The sequence below is a fragment of the Hevea brasiliensis genome, chromosome 13 (genome assembly GCF_030052815.1).
Source record: "Hevea brasiliensis isolate MT/VB/25A 57/8 chromosome 13, ASM3005281v1, whole genome shotgun sequence".
Taxonomy (NCBI): Eukaryota; Viridiplantae; Streptophyta; class Magnoliopsida; order Malpighiales; family Euphorbiaceae; genus Hevea; species Hevea brasiliensis.
The window spans coordinates 88,287,995-88,314,150 of NC_079505.1; the positions used below are offsets into that span (position 1 = coordinate 88,287,995).

General features: G+C 34.1%; 7 protein-coding genes and 1 non-coding gene across 12 annotated transcripts; 1 reads left to right on the forward strand and 7 right to left on the reverse strand.

The window, feature by feature from the left end:
• Positions 1-3,869: 3,869 nt before the first annotated feature.
• On the reverse strand, positions 3,870-5,274 carry LOC110646591 (acidic endochitinase-like). Its single transcript, XM_021800082.2, has one exon. It carries the CDS (start codon positions 4,971-4,973, stop codon positions 4,008-4,010), a length of 966 nt encoding a protein of 321 aa, XP_021655774.2. The 5' UTR covers positions 4,974-5,274; the 3' UTR covers positions 3,870-4,007.
• Positions 5,275-5,780: 506 nt separating this feature from the next.
• On the reverse strand, positions 5,781-8,557 carry LOC110646583 (putative pentatricopeptide repeat-containing protein At3g49142). Of its 2 annotated transcripts, none has more exons than XR_002493180.2 (2): positions 6,146-8,557; positions 5,781-6,037 (listed from the first exon to the last, which is right to left on the reverse strand). XR_002493180.2 is itself a non-coding variant. In XM_021800071.2 (2 exons), the coding sequence occupies exon 1, from the start codon at positions 8,555-8,557 to the stop codon at positions 6,524-6,526; it is 2,034 nt and encodes a 677-aa protein (XP_021655763.2). In that variant the 3' UTR covers positions 5,781-6,367; positions 6,477-6,523. The 2 variants fall into 2 exon arrangements, 1 of the variants encoding a protein (XP_021655763.2); XM_021800071.2 differs by having other exon boundaries at positions 5,781-6,367; positions 6,477-8,557.
• Positions 8,558-8,606: 49 nt separating this feature from the next.
• Positions 8,607-9,161, reverse strand: LOC110646601 (mitochondrial protein pet191 homolog). Its single transcript, XM_021800093.2, has one exon. It carries the CDS (start codon positions 9,012-9,014, stop codon positions 8,799-8,801), a length of 216 nt encoding a protein of 71 aa, XP_021655785.1. The 5' UTR covers positions 9,015-9,161; the 3' UTR covers positions 8,607-8,798.
• Positions 9,162-10,843: 1,682 nt separating this feature from the next.
• LOC110646606 (uncharacterized) lies at positions 10,844-15,385 on the reverse strand. The gene is made up of 3 exons (XM_021800105.2): positions 12,585-15,385; positions 12,272-12,463; positions 10,844-11,681 (listed from the first exon to the last, which is right to left on the reverse strand). The coding sequence occupies exons 1-3, from the start codon at positions 14,831-14,833 to the stop codon at positions 11,111-11,113; spliced, it is 3,012 nt and encodes a 1,003-aa protein (XP_021655797.2). The 5' UTR covers positions 14,834-15,385; the 3' UTR covers positions 10,844-11,110.
• On the forward strand, positions 15,383-17,557 carry LOC110645756 (uncharacterized; the record flags this gene model as incomplete). Its single annotated transcript, XM_021799000.2, is given in 4 exon segments — positions 15,383-15,642; positions 17,355-17,381; positions 17,383-17,417; positions 17,420-17,557. Coding segments are annotated over 4 exon segments (348 nt in total), but the record flags the coding sequence as incomplete, so codon positions are not given.
• Positions 17,558-17,832: 275 nt separating this feature from the next.
• On the reverse strand, positions 17,833-20,363 carry LOC110646629 (uncharacterized). Its single transcript, XM_021800130.2, has 5 exons — positions 20,066-20,363; positions 19,672-19,724; positions 18,851-19,015; positions 18,405-18,506; positions 17,833-18,201 (listed from the first exon to the last, which is right to left on the reverse strand). Exons 1-5 carry the CDS (start codon positions 20,265-20,267, stop codon positions 18,067-18,069), a joined length of 657 nt encoding a protein of 218 aa, XP_021655822.1. The 5' UTR covers positions 20,268-20,363; the 3' UTR covers positions 17,833-18,066.
• Positions 20,364-20,812: 449 nt separating this feature from the next.
• Positions 20,813-24,955, reverse strand: LOC110646616 (uncharacterized). 4 transcript variants are annotated; one of them, XM_058132761.1, is made up of 4 exons: positions 24,800-24,955; positions 24,054-24,088; positions 22,059-23,690; positions 20,813-21,348 (listed from the first exon to the last, which is right to left on the reverse strand). In XM_058132761.1, coding segments are annotated over exons 2-4 (2,040 nt in total). In that variant the 5' UTR covers positions 24,055-24,088; positions 24,800-24,955; the 3' UTR covers positions 20,813-20,941. The 4 variants fall into 4 exon arrangements, with proteins under 4 accessions (XP_057988744.1, XP_021655806.1, XP_021655813.1 ...); XM_021800114.2 differs by having other exon boundaries at positions 24,050-24,088; XM_021800121.2 differs by lacking the exon at positions 24,054-24,088.
• Positions 24,956-25,152: 197 nt separating this feature from the next.
• TRNAM-CAU (transfer RNA methionine (anticodon CAU)) lies at positions 25,153-25,224 on the reverse strand. The gene has a single exon. It is a non-coding gene; the product is annotated as a tRNA-Met (tRNA).
• Positions 25,225-26,156: the final 932 nt, after the last annotated feature.

Consider the following 26,156-nt stretch of genomic DNA (forward strand, 5'->3'; position numbering starts at 1 on the left):
TTATGAAATTATCACATTTATGATGAAAATTATTTAAAAAATAATAATTATCCCTTGCTATATAATGCATTGATAGATTCATTGAATTTTTTATGAATAAAAAATATTTAATATACAGGGTGAAAGTCAAGATTTGACTTGACTAGATTCATTGGAATTAACTTTAAACCTAACTAAGAAATTCAATTTTTGATGCATGAGACTCAATTGATATTACTTTCACGACAAGAAATAATAATAATAATTTATTTAATTTTAATAAGATAATATGACATGTCAATTATTTTTGCATATTACATTTTTAGAAATCAAAATTTTAGAAAAAAAAAATCAAAATCAAATTAATTTTTCAGTAAAAATGATTTTTTTTTTTTTTTGTCTCAGCCCTATGTGTGCCAAATGCGTACGTAGAAATGAGTTTTCCAATGGGGTAAGTAGCAAATGAAGTTTAAAATGTCATTGCTAGGAAATAAGTGCGCAGTTTCCCTTCTTCCATGTACCTCTAAGAGACTTTAACCAAAAGGTCTCTTCTCCAATCTAATTGGTCTACACATCCTATCGTTTGTCTTTGCTCCACACGGGAAAAAAAGTCGGTTCTCTTGTGTAATTTAATAAAAATTAATTTAATTGTCCTTGCCCTATAGTCCACAAGTCGTCATTGTAAACAAGCGCTTAAAGACAAAACTATGGCATGGAAATGGAATTAAGCCTTTGTTTGGCTGCATAGAAAATAAAGAGAAAAGAAAATAATTAGAAGAATATAAAAAATTATTTATATATTCCTTTGTATGGAATGAAGGCGAAAATAAGGGTGTAATGGAAATAATTATTAAAAATATGATTAATTATTTTAAAAATTATAAAATTTTAATTAGTTATAAAATCATTCATATATTTTATAAAATGATCTTTAAAATAAAATTTTATGAACTATTTTATTTCATATTGAAATTCAAAAATAAAGAACATTTTGATCATTTTCTTAAAATTAATGGCAATGGGACAGTGATTAATTTAGTGTGTTTTAAAAATTTAATAACTAAGGTTTTATTAAATTTAAAAAATTAAATTTTATTAGATAAAAAATATAATAAAGAGTATATTATTATTTTTACTAAAATTAATGATGATTAGAATTAATTAATAGAGTTATTAAAATATCAAAAATTAAATAAATGAATTTTAAAATTATAAAGATTAATTTATAGATTTTACATCATTTTAAAAATTAAATTATAATTTAACTTTTTTAAATTTTCATAAGATAATGATTTTAAATTTTAATAAGATAATGAGTCAAGTCAATTATTTTTTAATATTACATTTTACATGAGTTTATAAGTATTGTCAAAACTTACAATAAAATTTATATTTTCGTAAGTGTATGTATTCTCGAACAAAAAAAAAAAAAGCCATCAATAAAATAACTCGTCGTTTTGCAAAAAATATACATTGCTTGGTATGCCTATCATCGGACATGATTATTGAAAGTTCGTGTAGAGCTTCAATCGCATTTGCTCCTTCAAATAGCCTTCATTAATTTTCTTATGTCTTGTTTGAAAATTAAAATTTTATAAAATTTTTGTATAATTAATTTTTTATATCTAAAATGAAAGAATTTTAAATATTTTATTTAAAAAATTTTATAAAATATGTATGTTTTTGTGAGAATTATTTTTTTATTATAAATAATTTATTTTAAATGAAATCTTAAAAAAAATTTAAACTATGAGAAAATTTAGAGTCCGAATCTGATTATCATTAATTTACGAATTTATACTTTGCATCAAAAGTTATGATAAAAAAATTTTGGATCATTCATTGTCTATCGAAATAACTTAATTTCTTAAAACCATCTCATCTGATAATTAAATTTAGAGTTAAAAAATTATTTCAAAAAAATATTGTACAAAAATAATTTAAAGAAATAGTTACATTAATTTTAATTTTTCTTATTAAAATATATTAAATTTAATTTTAATTGAAATATTTAATAGAAATATTTTTTAATAATAGTTTGACCATCAATACCCTAACGGAGATAAGTGATGAGATCCAAAAAAGAAGAACATCATTTTCATTGATTTGTGCAGGCCATAGGCCCACAACAAGCCCATTTGCAAGAGAGGCGAAGACAAGATGCTGAAGGTTAAGGGTATATTTGGGTCGGCCTAAAATAAGCGCGGTAGGAAAATTATAAAAAAAAAATAAAAAAAATAAATTTAAAATTGAAAGAAAATTGAGAATAATAGATAATAAGAATGTAAATAATAAATAGATGTTATTATTCAATTTTTCTGCATTTTAAAGAAAAATAAGTAAAAAATAAATAAAATTACTTTTTTATTTTTATAATTATTTCTTTTAATTTCAAATAAAAAAGATAAATGAATATTTTATTATTTAAAAAATTATTTTTCCCTCTTATATTTTTAATATCTAAACAAAAAGAAAAATAAAACAACTCTTACATTACTTATTATTATTATTATTATTATTATTATTATTATTATTATTATTTTCTTTTCTTTTCTCTCTCACAAAGTTCCAAACATAGGCCAAAAGTAAAAACATGGACGAGTTGTATTGGATGTAATGGCAGAGTTGACTCCATTGATGGCAAGCGACACGCGAGGTTTGTGTTAATCCTACGTAAGGAAGTGACAAAGCTTTAAACATATAACTCCAAAAAGGATCCTTAATCGTAACCGACGTTGGATAATTATTCACAATGGAATATTTAACCGTTGTGGTCTGCCTGAGGCAGCCCACCTGCGTTATTCCAACGGCATATGGGCCCATTGTCATGTTTGAAAGCGTATTAATTTGACAAGTGGCAACACATGGAAATGCAGTCAAATTGCAGTATTGGAGAGTCGAGACTACGTGGCAACACTGCGAGTCCTTTTTGGCCTAGAGAAGTGAAAATGCAGCCCAAGGAGTAGTTAAGGAGCAAAAGATTACCTGATCCTATCAATGTTACTTATCAAATCAAAGAACACCCTTGCTTGCTTCAATGTAGGGTAATTGGGCAGCAGGACAGATGCTTCACAGGTGGAGAGTATAAGACTAAGAGAAATGCTGAAAGTTCTGCTGCAAATATTGCTTTAATTTGTCTTGGCGTCAAACCAGTGCCGGACGTAGAGCGAATGACAAGAGACTATGCAGGACTCAAGCTGACATGTGAAGAATTGCCTAGAATCAGAATGGCATATAGATAACATGTCCAGAGAATGGTGATGAAGTGCTTTCACTTTGAAGAAATCAACAAGACGTGCTAATTTTTTACTTGAAGAAGCAGAAGATAGTATAGAATCTCTCAACAACATATTAAAGGCTTTGGAGATCATGGGATATACTCCACGAATAAATAAAAAATGTTATTTCTTCCTTTTAATTTCCCTCCGATCTTCATTTTGAAAATAAAAAGTCCTTGTACTTAACTAGAAAGAGAAGATGTAGGTCGTTTCTTATGTTTGTTTGTGAAAATTATTATGTGAGAGGGGAAAAATTGTAGAACATATAAAAATAGTGTATTCTCTCATAGAAAAGTAACTTATTTCATAATATGAAAAAATAAGTTTTATATAATTGTGAGAAATGGTACATGTGTATCGGTTACATCTAATAATCTCTTGTGAGGGAGAAGTATAATTATATACATAAATTTTTCTTATCTCGATTCAATTCACCATAAATTCAAAATACAATAATTTATTAAATATATGAATCTCATATGTTGGAAGAAAAAACTCAAGTTTAAAATTTTAACTCCTTATAATGTAATACAAAGATATAAACACTTAACCATTACAATACTAACCCAAATAATTAATTTTAATATTAGTGTACATAAATTATAGCATTTTATTTAAGCAGATACGGTTACATATGTAAGCCAGTTAAGAATAAAAACTTGAAAATGCTTCTAATCATAATATCATGAACTGAAGAGGACATACGTTTCATTTATTAATAAATATAACTATGGCCAGTTTCCTTGAAAATCAAACACTTGGCTTAATGGAGGAGCTATACCCAGTCTCATCGTCATAAAACTTCGACCAAAGCATTACCCCTCCATACTTGGGCGACCTCTCAATCACCGGAAGGATTTCAGAAGTCAATACTTCAGGAGGAATATATCCACTTCCGGCTGCATCCGGAGCTGCCGGTAACCCCAAAAATATTTTTGCTGCCTCTATTGACGTAGTCCATTGGTTCCAAGAATTTATCAGGTTGGTGGTATTCCCTGAACTATATTGACAAGGTGGATTATTATAGAATTGCACCCAAACGTAGTCAAATAGCCCTGTATTAAGGGCAGTCCCAAGAAACATATCAGGGAATGGGCATTGAGGAGCTGCTGTTAGATACACCTTTCTTCTTCCTCGCTTGCTATAACCCAACAAGTAGCGAGCAAGATTTTCCCAGTGTTGTGTTGAGCCAAGCTCTATGTCAAAGTCAATGCCATCCAATACTGCATCGCCTAGGGGACGCGAAGATGAATGTCCACCCAAGAAGTTGCTCCACAGATAATATGCTACTCGCTTGGCATCCTTTCGAGAAGCTATGGAATAGTTTCCAACCCCACCGCCGATGGAGAGCATCACTTTAATTCCTAACTCTTGGCAGTGCTTAATTTCACTGCCAGCAATGGTGCAACCATTTGTTGCTGGATTGCAATGCCCTGCAAGATTGATTTCTGGGGTTTGGCCATTGCCAAATTTGTTGAGGAAGGCTATGTTCACGTAGGAATATCTGCCTGTGTCGCATGTTTGGTTGAGGGTTCCCTCCAAGCCGTTTTGGCCCCAGTAGATGGCGATTCCACCTGCATCACAGAATCTAATAACCAGTGCTAGTACTGCTAGGCGGACGAATAGGGGTGAAGCTTGAAATTTTCTACCCATTTTTGCTGGCATACTTACCTTTGCATCTCTATGCCAAGGTCTGCCCCTTTTATATACACACATGCCAGGATGTTTGCAGGCCCGACGCAAATTAAGAAAATAAAAATGATTAGATAAAGAATGACGAATTGTTACTTAGCATCGGTGTACATGTGAGGGAATCGGGAATACATATTAATCCCAATTAATAATCCTTAATAGAGAATATAAATAAATAAATGGAACAAAAAAAATAGCAACAAAATTTGACCTTGGACATATAGACTATGCTCGAAATGTAGAGAACACTCCACGTTAGGCTTCGTCAAGGGCTAGCTTCGAGCCTGAATCGATGGTTCGATTTCAAGGTTCACGAAGATTGCAGTCGGCCTTCCTGAGATACAGTTTTGATTAAATTCCGGACTGAAACTTTTTTTTTATTATTTTTTTTAAAGAAAAAAAAAAAGGTTTGATTCAGAATCAAACCAGCTAATTTTATTCTATTCAATATTGTTTTTGACCTGTTCTGAATCAACACTTGAATAGGTTTATTTTACGTGTAATAAAAAATAGTATATCACATACGTATAAATTTCAATTACTCCTTAAAATATAGAGAGCATATTTGTGAGAAGAAAAAAAAACGTACATACTTAAGGATTACTGGATAATTTCTGCAACTAATGCCATGGGAGATATTGTCCACACAGAAAGTCATATCGTTCAATACCCAACTTGAACTAATCATATAACAGGTTTGAAAATTTCGAATTTGATTATGTTAATCGTAAAGTGCAGGCTACGGCCATTTGCAACTTAAAAAAATTCGTATGAGAAGGAGGCTGTTGACGTAAATCTAAGCATGGTTTGGTTAAAATACAAGACTTTGACTTTACAGCATAAATAATGCACTACAATATTGTTTGCTACAGCACGTCTTAAGCAACACGACCAAACAAATTTTCAAATGAAGGGAGATGCTAATCCATTATTAGTTAGAAAACTGGTCAAATAATAGATAATGTCCTCCTCTAATTTAATTTCTATAAGCCATTGAAGACTACCATATATGTGCACATGGAGTCCCACTACTGCGCCTTGCTTCATGGGCCGGAGAGCAGGGGTTGACCCAAGCCCAAAATTAACACCTAGACACTCGGCGAAATTCATTCAGAATTACAATTGAATCAATTCAATTTAAAACTAAACTGAAAATGATAAAAAATTAAATTCATTAAAATCGAATTTAGACCAACCATATGAGTAGGCTGTTGTCTCTTGCTGCGACTAGTGAGTGATAGGCGACTATTAGCAGTTGAACCCAATGGATTTGACTTGGTCCCAGACTTTTATTAGACTGATCCAATTGGGCCCAGTGGAGAACATGGTCTGAACATTGGTGACAGATAAACATAGCCCGTCATCTTCTTTTCTTTCCTCTACCTTTATGCTTCTCCCTCTTTCCCATTGGGCTTCGGCTACACATGAGGAAGCAGCGGTCAGCAAAAACAGTCTTCATTCACACTGTGACTTAGCGGTATTTTTCCATCCTCGTAATTAAATTAATTCATCCATCTCCTGACTTACGCAGTGATTGTAGCGGCATACCATAATTCTCAAGTGCTTAAGATCAATCACCAATAGTCACCGCACGAGCAAGCTCCATCATGAAAATGGTGAAAACGATGAGTATCCCGAATGACAATTTCACGTTTAGTAATCTTGGATATAAGCTTGGCACCAACATGGCAATCTCCACAAACACGAAGATTCTTGGTAACTCTAATTGGAGTGCCAGGCTTGGTATTTATAATAGCGAAGGCAATAGCTAGCTTCTCACTATGAACCGCTAAATGGCATTCCTTATCCTCCTCTTCTACATCATGAAGGGCAGAATCGGTCTCAGGCATATAACCAAACTCTTTCATTTTCCCAACTAATACATCCAGCTCCTCGTAGATCTCCTTTGACTGAGGATGGAACTGGTCACCAGCAAGAAAGGTGTGAACATGATCATTGAGCTCAACATTGCTAATGCCGGGTATTTTCTTGAGTCCTTTTCTCTGCAGGATTGATCTGATAGCTGCAACATCTTGCCACCTTCCAGCCTTTGCATAAATGTTGGACAACAACACATAATAACCTGACTGCTCAGGAACCAATTGGAAAAGTTGATCAGCAGCCAGAAGCCCAATATTCATGTTAGAATAAACCCGACAAGCACTCAACAAAGCTCCCCAAACTCTTTCATTAGGTTCCAGATGCATATGCCTGATAATACCATAGGCCTCATCTATATTTCCAGCACGTCCTAATAGATCTACCATGCAAGCAAAGTGTTCTAACTTCGGAGTTATCCCATATTCAGACATTAGATTAAAGTAGTATCGCCCCTCATCTAATAATCCTGCATGACTGCAGGCTGCTAAAACAGAAACAAAAGCAATAGAATCTGGACTCAAACCTGAGTTCTGCATTTTTGCAAATACTGCAACAGCATCATGACCCTGGCCGCACATACCATAAGCAGATATCATAGAAGTCCATGACACGATGTCCCGAAATTGCATTTGATCAAACACTGCCCTTGCATCCCTCAAACATCCACATTTTGCATACATATCAATTAGTGCATTCTCCAAAAGCAAATTTGGAATAAGCTTCTTCCTCTTGGCATATTCATGAATTCCCCTTCCTTGTGTCACAGCTGAAAGATCTCCACAAGCAGGAAGAACACTAACAATAGAGACTACATCAGGTTCAATACCATTTGCGTCCATCTGCAAATATAGGTCCATTGCTTCTTTCGGCATTGTATTGTTCACATAAACAGCAATCATCACATTCCAGGAAATCACACTTGTTTTTGCCAGCTTCATAAACATTTCTTTAACATAAAAAACATTATCAGAGGATGTGTTCGCTGCAGCTGGCAAGAGGCTGGCCATTGTGCAAGCATTAGGTTTTAACTTTGAACCCTCCATTTCCCTACAAAGATCCAATGCTTCATTGAACCGTTCATTCTGTGCATACCCAGCAACCATTGAATTCCAAGAAACCACATCTCTACGAGGCATCTCATCAAACACTTGTCGAGCCTCCTTTAAACACTTACACTTCCCATACATGGCAACTAGTCCATTCCCAACAAATAGATTCGAGTCCATCCCGAATTTCAATATAGCACTATGAACTTGCAAACCAACCCACAAACTATCAGACCCGGAAGATGCCTTTAAGACGCAAACGCAAGTGTACATATCGGGATCAAATCCTTGGCTAGACATTGTTTTATAAACGAGGAAAGCATCACGGTATAAATGGTTGTTAACGTAGCTCCTAATCATGACATTAAAGAAAACAACATTCTTGTCAGTAATTTCATCAAATATGTGGCGTGTTATCCCGGGTTCACCGCAAGCAGAATAAGCCCTCATCAATTTGATGCCAAGGGACGAGTTCCAGCGCAGGTAATCGTCAGTCAAAACCTTGCAGTGGAGTTTTTCCAGCGTTTTGATATCTGGGTATTGATTCAAAATCCGAGCACACAAATCTTCAGTAAAAGCTGCAATTTGAGGGACAAATTTGGGCGGTTGGATAGATGAAACAAGGACTTGTAGTTGTTTTCCAGTTGAAAAGTAGCGTGAAAGAGTAGTGATGGCTTTCATGAATCGAATTGATGGTGATTTAGAAGTTTGAGGACTAAAAACAGGTCGCTTTTTAAAATTTTTGGGATAAAAAAAGAACTTTTATTCGAAAGAAACAAACCGGAGCAGATGACTATCTGCTTACAAATGGTGGAATACAATAAAAAGCACTAACACATTCCTCAAAGAGATAGAAAATTAGGTCCTAAAAACAGAGTAAATCAGTTCCAAAATATAAATCCCAATATCAGCGAGCTCATATTCAATAGCCCTTGTTACCGCGAATCCTAGCCCTCATGTCAAGCTGGCCTCTTTTGCAATTGAAGTAAGTCTCCCTAAGTCCGACGCACTCACTTGGTATAGAGGGGCTCTTCTCTCCTGCGCATTCCCTATACGATCGCTTCTCAACCTTAACACAATCGGATTCACTTAGACACTTAACTAGTTCCATCGCCAAGCCCTTGCAAGACTTTGACATCTCCAAGCAGTCAAACAATGATCCGATGAAGACGAGAGAAAAACCCTAGTCTTGGAGGTTGATCTTTGGGCTAAGGTTGTCACCCCCTTGTAGCCCGGGATAATTAACTCTTCAGGTGAGTCATAGAAGTTAGGAGCCTAAGGGGTGATTAATTCATCTGTTCGGAATAAATACTCAAATAAATAAATTAAAATATTTAAGAAATTTAAAAAAAATAAATTTAATAATTAATAAGTAATTGATATAAAATTCACCTATCATAATTGGTATTAATTTTATTTTTAAATTTATTTTTTATTAATTAATAATTTATTTTATTTTTTATTTTAATTATATATTTTTTATTTAACTTAAAAATTAATATTATTAATATTTTTATTTTTTTATTTATAATTTTAATATTTCAATTAATGTATTTTAATTTTATTAAAATATTTTTTTATTAATAATATAAAATATAAAATATTTATTTATATCTAAATACTTAAAATTAATTATAAATTTTTTTAATAATAATAATTACTTTATTATTTTATTTATATTTTTAAAGTTATTTAATTTTTTTAAATAATTATTTTCTAATTTTAATAATAAAATAAATGATATTATACAATAAATTAATAATTATATATTTATTTTAATAATATAATAAATGATATAAAATATTAATTTAATAATTATATTTTTAATTTAATAATAAAATAAATAATATAATATAATAAATTTATAATTTTTATATTTATTTAAATAATAAAATAATTTATATGATATATACCATTATTAGTCATTTCACATATTAACAGCAATAGTTAAATATAAATTTATCAAATACTTAATATTACTAGCAACAGCTAAATATAGATTTATCAAATACTTAACATTAATCAGCTATTATCAGTTATCAGTTATCAGCTATCAGCTAACAGTAACAGCTATTAGTTAACAGTAATATCTATCGACTATATTCAATAGTTAAACCAAATAAGCCTTAAGTTCAATATTTTATTATACGAGACAACTAAGCTCGGTAAAATTATTGTACTCCTCTTGGAAAAATAAAATTTATTAATTTTTAAAATTAATTTTATAATATAAATTAATTTTTAATAAAGTAATGAATTGATTTAAAAAAATTATTTATAAAAATAAATTTATGAAATTCTCACAAAATTATGCAGTTTATTTCTCTTAAAATAAAAATTTTTAAGTTAAAAAAATTAAACTTTTTTATTTCAAATATTAGAATTAATTAAAAAAACCAATTAAATTAAATTTTTATAAAATTTTCTATATCAAACAAAGGAATTAAGAGGGAGCCATATATTAAAAGTAGATTAAATAAAATTTATTATTTTAAAAATATTAATTACATTTTTTTATTTATGTGAAAAAAAACTTATTTTTATAAATGGATATTACAACTCCCCGAGCTAAAAAAAATCCCCATTACAAAAGTTTGCATATTAACTTAAGATTTACTAAATTGACACTAAATATTTGAAATAAAACATTTGTAAAAAAAAAAATCTCACAAAATTATGTATAAATTATATTTTTTAAAATAAATTATTTTTTAAAATTAAAAAAATTAAAAAATTTTCTTTTAAATATAAAAATTAATTAATTAAATTCTTATAAAATTATAATTTTTAAATAAGGGATAATAAATAAATGGGTGGTTGAAAAAGATTTTCCTCTAAGATTTCTAGCCAAAAATGCTTCCATATATACACATGTGCTGTAACTCTAGGATACAACAATTTTTATCGCAAAAAATAGATACACAACTATAAAAGCTGTTTTTGCAGTCAAATATGTATTCATAAATCAACAAAGACAACACTGAAAATTTATTCTTATTCAGTAAAATGCATTATTATCTCAGAAATATAACAGTTTCATGTGAAGTTATAACAATATTATCATAATTTTACAATTGCTAACAGAAATTAGATTTGTAAGGGAAAAGTTAACGCTCTAATTGTTATGTTACATGGGGTTTTGCAACTTATCAAGAAATTATTTCTTTTTTTTTTTTCCTTTCGCAAAAGCACGTCATCTGGGCATCCTAAGAACTGTTACTCTGAATTGCATTATCAGTCATCTTGAAACAGGGCCTTAGAAACAGAACCACACAAAGGGGTCCCATTATCTTGGTGGTCTTCCCCACCAATGCTGCCTCCTCCGCTGGAACTTTTCTTTCCAGTCATTGGGGTCTCGCATACCGTGTCATAGCTTACCCTTCTTTGTTCCCTTCTTTTTAATTGCTTCCGAAGAGGATCTGACCTCACTTTCATTGCCCTCGGCTGCTTTGGGGCCCAAACTCTTTGCAAGTCTGGAACCCAGCTAGTGAAAGATGCAAATCTACGAGCTCTTTGTCTTCTTTCCTGAGCTTCAATTAATTTACGAGCATGCTTCTCCCTGTTTATTCCTTGGGGACTTCCATGCTCCTTTCCTACCAATTGGAAGGATTCATCTTCTGCAGAGACTGGATCGTTGTTTCTACAGTTTTCATCCATTTCATCTCCCTTGTGTTTTCCTTTCCAGGATTGATTACTGTCCTCACTATTCAGCAAAGAATTAGGGGATTCATCCTCATCCTCAAATAACAACATATCCATTTTTGCATAAATTCTCTGAACCACATCCCCAAGACTCTGACAATACCTGAAAATTTAGGCATTCAAATGTATAATTCAGCTATGCTCACATTCTTTCCTCTCAAGCAAAAAGGGATGCTCGCATTCAAACTCCAATACATAAATATTAATACTTCTAATATATTCAAAAAACAATTTATAAAGTTGGGCATCAATCTACACAAGTTCATCTAAAGAAGCAGCTCTAAAAATAGAGAATTGAAGGAAAGACGATACATAAAGCCAACCCCTGCCTAGAATAGGATTAAAGCTTAGTTGAGCTGGTTTATGTATGCTACAGTCATCTCAAGTGCTGTGTACCTATGATGCATACAACAGCCGCACTAGCATTCTCTGAAATAAGAGATGAATGCACGATCAGATATCCTGTATTAATTCCTACACCAATAAAAGAATTTCCTCCAACACTGTTTCAGACAATGGTACAGAATAAAAGAATAGTGATGGAATAATAGGCACTAGAAACAAACAGCTCAAACAATCAACGACAGCCAAGTGTATTCTAGACTTCAAAAAGGAAACTAAGAGATTCCTAGTAGGTGCCACGTACGAAGTAGTTTCAGGGGAAAAATGTGAATTTCATGTAGTTACAAGTACCTGTTTTTTATGATCTTTCCCATATATTTTTCAAGGCTCCAATCACCAAAAAAGCCTCCCTGCAGATGGCACTGAATGGTCTCTAAAAGCAAGCAAATTTGCTTCACAAACTTTTGTTTTGTAGACTCCCCAAAACTTGCTCCAACCTCTGATTGGAGCATCTCCATGCGATATAAAATCTGTAATTCATATCTTGGGCTGATTAAGGAAAGTGGCATTGCCTATTCACCAACAATGAGAAGCTTATAAAACAATTAACAGAAGAAAATAAAGATGGAAAAAGAGGAAAAGAAGGGAAAAAAAAAAAGGATACTCTCTAACAATATGTTCTGAAGTAACTTCAGCAGCACTTGGATTAGATGCCCGAGAGGATAGTTCTCTATTTCTGTACATAGCAGCCAAGTCCTTAGGATCCTTGATTAAAAGTTTAGTCAGCTCAACAGCAACTGTTCCAGTAGAAGGATCATCAGATTTTACAACATGCATTTGACTCTCGGACACAGTTTCCCTTTCACGCTTTTGATATAACCAATATATAGATGAGTTAACAAGTCGATTTGCCAAAGACTCCAACTCTACTTCTTCAGATTCAATCCCTTGCTGGATTTTATGTGGAAGATCATTAAAAAAACTTTCCAAAGTATCTGAGCAAAAACCAAGAGCAACTTCATCCTGTATTCTAGAAGCCCCGGTCAAGGAATCCTCTCCCACTGAGGAACATGAAGGAATTGGCTGTTCACATTCCTGAGGCAACTCGGTTGATCTATTGTCCATTTTTTTAGAGATATCCTGATGCAGTTTGGATCTCTCAGGCATGGGCAAGCTACAAATGCTAGATTTCTTAATCTGTTTCATCCAGCATTTCAGAAATTTTAATTTCTTTGACTTGCTGCATCCCCTGGCAAAGTAAATATCTTCCAAATCTATTTGTAAGTGTTCCAGTGCTGCCTTACAAAAGGCACTCCACGTTAGTTCCTGAAGCATATTTAAACTTTTCTTCTTCTTCCTTTTACCATCTCCAACTTCAGCACAGTTTTCTGAAGGTGGAGGCCCAGATTGGGGACCTACGAGTCCAAAGGACTGGGTCAAATCTAATTGGGATTTGCAAATCTCAGTGTCTGCCTTCATAACAAATTGACCTAAACCTGCTCCATCAAATTCATTTATTATAGAGTGATCTCTTATAATTGAGAGGAGAGCTAAAGAAACTGTGAAAGGCTTCAGGATTCCCACAAGTGAATTGCCATTGCCATTTGAAAGAGACACCAAAGCCCAATAATCTTCTCTATATAGAAAACTGAAAAGAATTTCCCAAATGGGTACAGATTTTCTTGGCACCGAGTTGCCCATTTCCATCCTCAGGATTTCAAGAACCTTGTCTTCAAAAAGTTCACTGCAACTTTCATTTTGAACTTTCTCAGAATCCCGTGAAAGCTCACGCACAAAAATGGGATCAGACAAGAACCCCTCCAAGTTTACACACTTAACATGTTTTTTAACTGCTTTAACATGTAGTTTTGTCATTCCATGACTAAGATTTCTCCAAACCATTTTCTTTTGTTCAAAACTATAAGTTTGTGGATCCGTGAACTTTGGGCTAATTCCAGAAAACCCATTGAGATTAACCAATTCTATATCACAACACTTACATTCCAAAGGCTTTTCACTCACATCTAGTATCTCGAGACTCAGTTGCGCATTGATAGCCTGATAACTATCATCCAAATTAATCAATCTCGGCGAAATTCCAATCCTTGGATAAATTAATCCAAAAGGAACGAGTGCAGAACCCAAAACAATAGACTCACTTGAACAAAACCCCCAGCCTAAATCCCTAATCCCACTCTCGAAAAACCCATATACCAACTCGGGTTCCTCAAAATCACCCTTATATGCAGCACACGCGGTCTCATACTTCACATCAACCCAACTGAAATGAATGTCCCTACTAATAAAAGCCTCATTGACGCTCTCAAAGGACTCACGGAACTTCTTAATCAACCCGTCCACATTTCTCAAACACTCATCACTCATCTCTACACTGAAGAATTCTGACAAGCATTTCAAAGACGAAATAATTGGGGAAAACAAAACAACTAAATTCGATTTTACAAATGAGTCGCAATTCGAAAGCGTACCCGCAAGTGAATCGCAGATCACAGAATCCCAAGCGTAATCATGAACAAGCTGACGCATCGACGCTGCAAGGTGCAAAGCCCGAGGCGAGAGGGGCGGAATCGAAGTTCTATCGATGGCAGAGAGAAGGGCAGTGACAGTTTGGGTGAGAGACTCGAGAGTGGAATTTGGGCGGTTGAAAGAGAGAGACAAAGAAGGGATGGAAAGCTTAGAAGAGGAGAGGAGCGGAGAGAGGGAAGAAAAAAATGGCTTAAAGGAGAAGAGAGAGGAGGAAAGTGGAGGGAAAGAGAGAAGGGTTTTAGCACAGGAAAGCAAAGAGATAAGATATGGATTTGGGTCTTTGAGGTGGAGAAGTGGGTTTAGGTCTATGAGGAGAACTACACGTTGGGTTTTACTATAGTCTGTGATTGAGTCTATTATCGCCATTGCAGAGACAAATCTATGAGAGAGGAGTTGTGAGTTGCAGATGCAGAGGATTTTGGAGGCTAGGGAAAGGCAAAGGGCGAAAGTCAAAACAAAACAATGTCGTTTAGATCAAATCTTCCGGAAGAGGGCGGGAATGCGAAAATGGGGTTCATTTGGCGGGCATGTTTCTGGTCAAAGGATTATCATTTGACCATCTCACGTGACATCCAATAACCATTACCCATATGTCAAACACTGAGGGAAACAGCGTCTGCCTGCTTGCTCACACCGCAAAATTACATCCAAACTTGAAGATGAAGAAGATGATGAATTCTTCTTCTGCGTTAAGTCATAATTTTCCATTGTCCAATTTTTCTTTCCCAATTCACCAAGAACGAGAATTTAAATGAACCCATAAAGCCCTAGCAAGATCAACCATTTCTAGCTCTATTTTTGCCTCTACCCATTTCCTATATTCTAGACATTCCTCATCTTATTCAAAATGATCTCTTCTTCCCTCCCCATGCCCTTCCCCTTTTCTAGAACCCTTCATGTCCCCACCATTTCTGACACATTCCAAGAAAAATCCTAACAGTAGTTTCCTCTAAATCCTCCGAGTCACAGGAGGAATTGTCATCCACAGAAGACAAGCAGCTCAATAGACTTCCTGACATGATCAAGCCTTTATACTCTCATAGCTTGCTTTGCATTGATTAGTGGCTTGGGGTTTTAGGGTTTTACCAGAGCAAGGACGACCGTGCCATTTGGTTGATTGAAAAGCCCGAGTGGCATGCCCAATTGTCTATTGAAATAACTGATCTGTATATAAGGTGAAAATTTAGGCATTTTGGATCTGTTTAGTGGCTTTGTTTATCGGTGTTGAGTTTATATATATATATATATATATATATATAAAGACATCTCTTTTGGTTTGGTTTATCAAACCAAAGATATATGATAGTCGTCATTAAGTCATGGTTTGTGGTTTTGCGATAATTTGATTAGCAAATGCGCCCTGTTATGTTATTGAATGTTAGTGTTCATTCTTTGATAATTTTTGACGTAATTTTACTCTGATATTGCCATCTTGTTCACTCAACTGAATAACTTGCAACCATCCAATTTGGTTTTATTTGTATACACACTCATACATTCTTTCCCTTCCCAGAAAGAGTAGCTTGGAGAGAATAGTAGCTCTAGCTAGAGGGTCCACTCTGATGGTAAAATCAGATATTGAGTCTTTATATAAGAGTAATCCCCAGAATCAAATAGATCTACATACTTGCTGGTAGTGTGTTTTCACTTGAAGAACCGCAATACTTCTTGGAATTCTTTTAATGGATAGAAAACCATTTCTTTGCTTACCCAGTGATCAATTAATCCTAATTCTATTAGGATTTGAAGTCGTATCCTTCTACAAGATAATTCAGGCGAAATTACCCTTCTTTCACAGTCTTGGATGCAACTACGCTCGATGTCCAGAACTCTTGCTTGGTGCCAAGGGCTCGTGTCCGGCAACTGAGGCTTTCTCCTATCCTGTCATCACTTCTGATGTGCAATGAAGTATCTCATGGAGGTATTAGGAGAAGTTTTATGCATTTGTGGACAGTAGAACACAATAAGCTGAAATGATTTCAGGTTAGGTTTAAAATGACGAGGTCATTTGGATTGAATGTGGACACTTTAAGGGCAATTTTGAATGAATGGTTTTAGATGATATTGGATGAAGTTAAAAAAAAAAAAATCAAATATGCATGAACAATTTAGATTCAAAAGTTTCAGGATAAGTAACAACAGAGTGCAAAATACATTTTTGTGAAAGTAGAGAGATAGCCTGATGGCAATCTTTTATATTGTTCGGAAAAGTGAGAAAGATCTCTCCTGTGAATTTGATGGTGGATGTATGTAATTGTTTGACTGCATGGTGGATCCCTTTTAATTACAAAAAAAAAAAAATGATTGTATGAGGAAAAAATGCTCATTCATCAAGGATTTTGGTTCTGTGCAAACAATAAGACTGGTGGTAAGTGATGAGATGGGATTAGCAATTAGTTTCCATTTAAGAAAAGTTGGAAGTGGTGTTGATTGATTGCAATGCACAAAGTTAGCTGAGAAAGTATGGCCCTGTCTGCAATACAAATGAGTTATACATCTTGCTGGAGTCATAGTGCTGTAGTTCTTGTCTAGGTTGTAGTTCACAGATTGGTAGTTAAGTTTGATGCAATTATGGGATTGCTCACCTTATAATCAAATCTACTAAGTACAATTGAGCTAAATTTTAGAGGTGAAACATATGTGAATTATTTGAGCTAGCAAATTACATGACTGACTGGATAAGAGCATGGTGCTAAATGCTAAGAATTAAGCTAACAAAGATTTACCAAATGAGCTCAGATGCATATAGACCTAACAAACTAAGATTCATGAGATTGGTTTGTTAAACTTTCTCACTGTAGTAGGTTTATGTAATGCTTATTTGCATTCTGGTCAATATTAAGTATTAATCAACTGTGAGCTGATAAGATTATATCCTGTGATGCAGGTACTTGAAAAGTGGACCAGGAAATCTTCAAGAGATTCAGTTATGCATTGAATAGGGAGGATATTGAAACGCCATTCTTGGAGGACCTTAGAGAGGAGAACAATCTTTCCTGCCATTGTATGTTGTAGCTACTAATGGGAAATAGCTTCTCCAGGAATTGCAGTATTTATTATATAATCGAGCAGTATATGCCTATTAACGCCTCCCATGAGCAATTCTTTTTTCCAGTTTTGTGCATTCGAAACGTCAAATGCACCCTTGTTTTATAATTTTCTTTGGACGGGACCTCCAATCTCACCAACTCCTCTGTCACTGGCAACGCATTATAAATTTTGTTATTGGGATGACACGATTAAACACGGCCCTATATTTTACTGAATTAGGAATAAATACAATCGATTCTATTTCAACCACATGCATCTAACAATCTTTGTACTTCTCTTGAATATAACCTGGGGAACAGTCTAAAACCTTCACATTAGAACAGGTAAAAGCAATAGCACAATTAATGCAAACGAGTATGTTTACAATATAAATAGTTGGTGCATAACTTTAAGGGATGTTTACAATAAGTAATATTATATGTAGGTAAAGTGTAAGGCGGTTGCACATAATTTTACAAAGAGAGTAAGGCCAGGATGCCCTTGTATAGTGGTATGCCACCACACCACACCACGCTCATTCAGGATTCAGCCACACGTTTCCAGTATGTTTACGATGTGCTGTTAAGAAAATGTGTCAATGCCTTGTCTGCGTCATTGTCGTACATGTGTAAAGCTTCAGCAACATTGTTCGATGCAAATCCCATTTCTCTTAAAAGGGTGTAGCCATTGACAAATTCCTGAACCTGAATTAAAGCCGCATAAAGGCATTAATCAATTTGAGGAAGCAATAAGGCTTTCTATTGAGCCTTGAAGCTACTCTATTTTTTTTCAACTTGAGGAAATGGCCTCAGTAATTATTATCAAAATGCTAACATAGCAACTACCAATTCCCCATTACCCCAATATTAAATGAAATAAAACAAGCACAAGAGCTTAAAGAGGGTACCTTAGTCGGATTGTCACCATAGTTAGCAACAGCAAGACGAACAGCTTCTCGATTGAGTCCTGATGCAATATATTTGCTCACTACAGGATCTACAGTTGAACCCTGCATTTGCATTTTGTGAAATGATGTTCATTTCATAATTCAACGGTGGAAAGAAAAAGTTGCGAACTAATATCCTAGAGATTTCTATCTTGAATACAAGAAATCAGTCAATAATCAGGTATGGTTATAAAAACACGACAGCAATTACTTAAAATCAAGAGGTTTTCAAGTGATTGGTCTCATCACACAAGCAAGCACCAGATACTGTCATGTTTCATTGCCATGCCATCACCAAATACCTGAGTCTAAAAATGCTCTCAATGTGTTCGATCCGCAGTTCCAACCTCCATCACCAAAATAAATTAAAAAAAAAACAACCAAATAGAACAACATAAATAGCATACCAATGAAGAAGCTGATTCTGTTGGTTTAGATGGAAGATTTTCCAACCCAAGCCTGCTCCAGTTCTGGGTTTCCTTCTCAGCTTCAGCCAAAATTTTTCGCTCAAACTCAAAATCAAACTGGAAGTTACTCCGTGGAATATCTCCCAGTTCTGGTGACAACTGAGGCTACATCAAAGGCAGATATAGATAAAAGTCAGGTTGAGCAAAATACCATCCAACTGAGATCAAGTGACAACAAAAAACACAACTTACTTGAACATGTAGTTGGCTATCATAACAACCAAAAATAAGTGGCCAAACAATCCAATAGAAAAGAAGTTCATTTTATCATTGAAATTGAGTCTCAAAATCAATAAAAAGAATCAGAAAGATTATCATCCCCCTTGTCCACATGATGGTAAAAGGATCACATCTCAAGTCAGTAAAAAGTAAAAGGCAGAAAACAGAGTGATTAACAAAAGCAGAATAAGACTTTAACAAAAGAGGGATCTGCAGCATTGGATGTATGCACTATATATTTATACACACACAAGACATAACCTTTTTTGTTAATTTTCCACCATGAAATCATTCAAATCATAAAAATTTGAAAACTTGTGAGGAGAACAAAGTATTACGGTCAGTATTGAGGTATGCATAGAGTAGGTTCACTTATCTATCCCTAGACAACAGACTAAAGGCTGGTGCAAAGCATAGCAAGTCAACAACCAGAACAGCTTAAAGCTAAATGGACGTCAATTACCAGAAAACTCTTTGAAATTGGCAATAATAATAATAATAATAATAATAATAATAATAATAATAAAAGAATCAAATCATACCGGAGGAGTGATCCGATACTCTGGCTTTAAAGCAACTCGAATGCCTAATCCTGCTGCAAAAGTTATGCAATTAATCACCCATTTGAATTTAGCCAAACTAAACAAACATGTCAACAGTTTTTTTGAAAAACAAATAGGCTAAAGCCTCTAATAATCGTTGTGATCGCAATCAAAGAAAAAGTTAATTAACTGATAATTATCCTCTCATTAATCGCTGATTAGCTGTTTAAGTTTGGGAAATTTCCTCTTGAGCATTAATAGGTTAATAATTCCAATTAAAAAAAAAAAAAAAAACACTGCGTCTAGATCTAGGTTCTACAATTGAAATGGTCATGGCTAAGTACTCTCTAGCAATGTATCGAGAAAATAAGAGAAATAGTTAGGATCGACTTACAAGAGGAGGGCGAAGAAGCAGAGGTTTGGTGATATGAGGAGTGGCGGGCAACAGGAGGAACGGCCGTCTGCCCCTGTTGACCGATTCTCGGATAAAGAGATTGTCCATACATAGGGTGGCTTGAGGGCGCCGACGACGAAGAGGAAGTTCTGTACATAGGGTACTGTTGATCGTACGGTGAACTTGCCCTGTTGTAGTCCATAGATTTCGCAGCAAGCGGAGAGAGAAGAATAAGAAGGGGAGGCAAAAGGGAAACTTATTAGAGACCCTGTATGTGTTTGGGGGATGAGACGAATGAGTTTAAGAATTTGTGTATTAATTTATTAAATAACTACATTGAGCCTGAATTATTTAATTAAAAAATTATTTAATGGCAGGTTTTGCTAAGATTTTGAGAATGATGACAAGTTTTCAAAATTAATTTAAAAAAAAAATTAGAATTGACATAAACAAAATTGGGATTTATTAATATCCCATTTAGTTATGAGGAGGATTAGCAGTGATTTTCAAAATATTGCAGTTTGATTGTAAATAAAAATATTATGATTTTATTAGGAAAATATGTATATTTTTAATATTTCAAATATTATCTCAACATGTTTTCACATAGTGGATTACCTAAATCCGATGAATTATGTACCTTCCTCTCCCCAGAGAAGTGTTGTATTTTTTTTTTTTTTTTAAACACCTTGTGAGGAGAAATTATTGAATCTAGTGCAAGTGAAGACATAAGAGAACACCTACGGATAACCAAAGCCACTTCTAAATTTCATTGATTGATCTATTGAAATAGAAACAAGAAGCAAGTAGTCCACTAAAATACAGGAGCTAACTTTCTAGGTAAAAAAGTGTACAAATGGGCATTAGAGTTTAAGGTCATAAGCCAAATATATGGTCATTTGCACCAAATATGGCAGCATTGAATTGCCGTGTATTCAAATCACTCCCATCCAATGCAGAACCAAATCGATCAAGCCACTGCGTTGGGCTTGGATTATCACTTTCCTCTACCCATTCTGAGGTCATATCAATGTCGTCAAATTGGATAGGATCACTTTCTAATGATTTCGTTCTCATTTGCCTGGTCAACTTGAGATTATAGTTTATATAAACAAGGTCATTCAATGATTCTTTATCAATCTTATTGCGCTTTTCAGAGTGAATTTGCTGAAATGTGTTCCAATGTCTCTCAAAAGTAAAAGTGCTGCAGACCTGACTCAGGATTCTGATGGCAACTCGTTGCAATACTGGTGCAGAGTCACCAAATTGTTCCCACCAAAGCCCTACAATAAGTCAGCAGTGAGTTTCCAAAACCAATAAATAAACGGTACGGACAAAACTTGTCTAGAGCAAAAAATTCTTGATGGAAGGAAAGTAAACAGACCGATTGTACAAAGCATAAGTTGCAGAGGTCTGTAATTGTCCACATGAGCTTGCATGTATGAAATCAAAAACTTCAAAGCATAATTAAGGAGACAATTGAAACTCCTTTCAGGAAAAGTACTAATAAATTATGTATGAAACATATCCAAAATTATTTGTGAAAACAGACAAACCACTACAGTTTTCTCAAGGGATTCAAAGATCAGGATGCTGATCATTAGTCCAAAAATTATTTTAATTGCCTCAGAATAAAAGTTGTACACAAAATTCAGGAAAATAACACTAGCTATTATTGAAATGTTTTGAGAACTTAATCTATCTCATGCAAGATTTAAATTATGACAGAAACGAACAACAGATTGCTTCCAACTAAGGTAGCACAAAACTACTCCGGAAGTAAGGACTTTGCACACATGCATGCAGGGTCATAAATGGTTCTTGTGATATTATGATTCAATATGCTCCTTGAATCGATATATTACAATGATATGCTGCAAGATGAGATTTAAGAAAAGTTTACAGGAGACTCCACACAAAAACACAGAAAGAGAGAGAGAGAGAGAGAGAGAGAGAGAGAGACATGGTAAGCAATCCACAATCATACACATACCAGGTGCAACTGTATCTCGCGCCTCCATTGCTAAATTGCAACCAAACATTCCACTTGCCCTTGTAAAAATAAAAATCTGATTAGTGATGTCACGTCTCATTTCAGGAGTAGGAAGCAGTTTCTCAATAACCTTGAAAAAGTCTTCTTTAATAGATACGAGAAATTTTATCTCAGGATTGTACTGGACACTTGGGTTCAAAAAAGCAGCTGCCGAATGAAGAGGTGAATGGAGCTGATCTCGCCACTTTCTGTCCACTATATCTAAAAAGGTCTTGCATTTGCTCTCATCCATTATGTAGTAAGTTCTTATTGATTCTTTGGCCCTGGTCATCAACTCATATATAGACCCCACAGCAGGTTTACCACCAGATACTTCCCTCAACACTTTGAGAAAGGGCTCAGAGATGGCCACACTTTCTTCTACTGCTCTCCAGAAATCTCCATCCTCAACAATGGTAATACAAGCTATGTTTTGCGGTTTGTTTGCATATGCTGAATTTGTAGAATACTCATTGCTGCTGAACATTAGCTTCAACCTTGATCTTTGCTTCAACATTGATTGCAGTGATAGAAAATTGGATACAGACTTTGTGATACCAGTCTTGATTAAGTCCTGCCCTCCAGTAAATTTCTTCATCAGATCAAGCATTGAGGCATTATTGTATATAAACTTTGATAGTGTTTGCGCTTGCAAGATACATCTGTTTACCCAATCAACTTTAGAGAACTCCTCCAAAATTAAATTCAGACATTGAGAAGCACAGGGAGACACAAAAATTGTTCCATAATTCTGCAGTATATGGTTGGCAATACCAGTATAGTTGAAACTACTATCCATAATTATCTGCACAACATTTTCAGCACCGAAGTCTTGAATAACAGAATCAAATAGATCAGCAAGGCACTTGGTATTCTTAAAGTATGATGATGCATCTACAGACTTGTGGAAGAAGGTCCTAGAGGGCGAGGAAACAAAAAAGTTAATCAAAGCTCTAGATTTGTTGTCTGTCCATGTGTCTGCAATGATAGTACAACCTGTGGTAGCCCACTCTTTCTCAATATCTTTCAATTGCAAGCTCACTTCAGATTTGATCCTTTCCAACCAAGTAGTCTTCAACATTTCTACTGAAGGGCCTGCAAATCCTGAACCACATTTTCCTATTGCATCAATCATTAGCTGATAGGATGGAGAGCGTGCAACACTAAAGTCCAACTTATTCTCAAAAAAGAAAAGTGCAATGCTTCTTTCAGCATTTTCTTGGTTACTTAAAGAGGAAGGGGTCACTGATGTAACAATAGGATAAACTTTAGCAACTGGAGATGCTGACTCCACACCCATGAGAGCTTTAGTTGCAGATATATTTCCAGGAGATTTGGCTTCTGCAGGCTTCTGTTTTTTAGCACTACATGGTTCTTTGATGTCCTCCTTTGATGATATTATAGCCCTTACCCTGTCAGTGACATCATCTCTCACCTTGCTGCATGGATTTACGCCTTTACTTGGAAGCCTAGATAGATGATGCTTCAATCTACTAATGCCACCATTCAAAACCCTGAGGCAAAATTTGCACTTCACCTTGTTTCCATCTAATTTTTCAGCATATTCCCAACAAACATCTTTTTCTCGAACCACTGAAAGAAGATAAACATATGATCAGAACATTTATATGTAACAGTTGCCTTGTTTACTATCTTGCTAATCTCTCATCAAGACACGTCACAATAGATGGTAGACCCAATATTCATAAATGATAAACAGAAATGATCAGCATTTTAATTGGGAGTAAAAAAAAATTAAATGTTTGTGTTCATCAAAAATTAGGAAGATAAGTTACCATGCAGAAATAAACAACATAAAACAATCAATTGCTCTGAAACAGCAGAGATGCATATAATGATCCTGCACAGACTTACTTGTAAACTATAATCTCAGGAAAAAGAAAAGTAAAGCATTAAACAGTAATCCTAACACAATAATAAACTGAACTTACTGACTATTTAGATAATCTTTTGTGGTCCTGAACGTTGACCTATACAATGGGTAAAAGAAACACATTTGTTAGAAAGCTGTAACTGCTGAAGAAGCATGTAGTGGTGTGCATGTGCAAGTGAAACATTTGTTGATACAATATTCCAGAAGTTTACTAACAATCAGTTGCATGTTATTGGACGAATCCCACAACCTTACATCTTATTTGATCATCTTACAATTTAAAAAAAAAAAAATTAATACAGGTTTTAATCCACTCTTTCCATCATCGGAAACAAATATTCCTTGAGAAGCACAAGCACTTAATTAAATGTTAGTGCATAAATTAGGGCAGAACACCCAGGAATTTGAACAAAAAATCAATGGCTCATGACAAAAGGTTTGCTTATTGTATGCTCAAATTGTTCTCCAATAGATCACAGTTCCAATCACAGTTAAGTTTGTGTCGAAGGAAAATATTTTGGAAAATACATTTATGTCTAGTTTAGCTTTTCACTCAACAAAATCAAAATCTACAGTGAACTCGTTTGCGTTGTAGAGTTCAAAAATTTCACTCATTTTCTCGGTAAGCAAACAGAGGATCGAGTGATAATCTTCAACACAAGAATGACACATCCATTCAATTAAGCATTGAGGTATGAAATGGAAAATACTAATTAATAAATTTTATCGAAAAAGAAAAACGAAAGAGAAGAGGAAAAGGAGCAAGAAACAAAAAGAAGAGAATTAGCGAGAAACTTGAGGAGCTTACGGAGAGAGAAGCTTTGGTCTTCTCGACGGAGAGATAATCGGAGGTCGCAGATTTGGGAGTTTCTTTTCTTTATTTATCGCGAGATTTTGGAGCTTCAGGTTTAGGCCATTAGGGTTTTGTTTTTTCTCCTTCTGTCGTCCTTCCTTATCCTCTCTTTTCTCGTTTTCAGATTTTATACTTATTAATTTTCATTTTGGTTTTTATATTTCTTTTCTTTTGGCGATATATCGCGCAACTGCAACCCATTCACATATAGACACGTGGTCAGGAGCCAAAGAAACGGGCGAGCGACGTCGTTTGCATGTCGTAAAAAGTAAGAAAAATGAATTTGCCAGATGGAAGCCACACTGAAATATCAGAGCCTGGTTTCGATCCAGGGACCTGTGGGTTATGGGCCCACCACGCTTCCGCTGCGCCACTCTGATTTGTTGTTCACTACCAGTAAAAATCCATATAAAATGCCTACAGAAAAAAAAGTAATGGTATTGACTCTCCCTATGCCTTTTATCCATTTAATACAATAAAAAAAAAAAATTAAAACTCAATTTACTTGTCATATTTTTTTTCTCATTGCAAATAATTTTATACAATTACAAATGATAATGGATTAGAGTTTAGGCTTTCAACTAAATTTGTGTTGAATTCGGATTTTATATTTTTAATAATCATTATATGAATGTGTTTATATATGAATAATTAATTAAATGTAAAATATATGTATTTATATAATATTTATAATTTTTAAATATTATAATTTAAAGAAATAAATTTTAATATTTTATAAGATTATTATATTTTAAAATATAGACATTTTAATATAAATTATTATTAAATAAATTTGAAAAGTATTTATATAATCGAAGATATGGGTGTACGTGAGTTGGTTTGGACGGGTTCAATATATTTTGCTAAACCAAACAAAAAAAATCAATTTTGATAGTATTTAAATTAAAACTGTAACAACTCAAAAATTTTAAATTTTATTATTTTATGAGTATTATTGATATTTTAATTTTATTTAAATTTTAAGAAATTATTTGAGATTTTTCGGATTTTAAAAATCGAGTTCAATTTTTCGAAAATATAAACTTTGATAATTTTTAAAAATTTATTTAAAGACCACGTGGAAAAATTAAAAATATATTTGGAGTCTACGAATTTTTTTTAGTTTTCTGAAATTTTTTCGAAATTTTTGGACCTCATTTTCGGTCCCGAAGCAGAGTAAAAATTTAAAATTTTGTATCCTGAATCGAACCAGACCGGATCGAACCGGTCGAATCGGACCGGCCTTTTCTTTTTCTTCCTTTTTCCTCCCCGCGCGTCCCGACCCCTCTCCCTTTCTCTCTCTTTTTCTCTC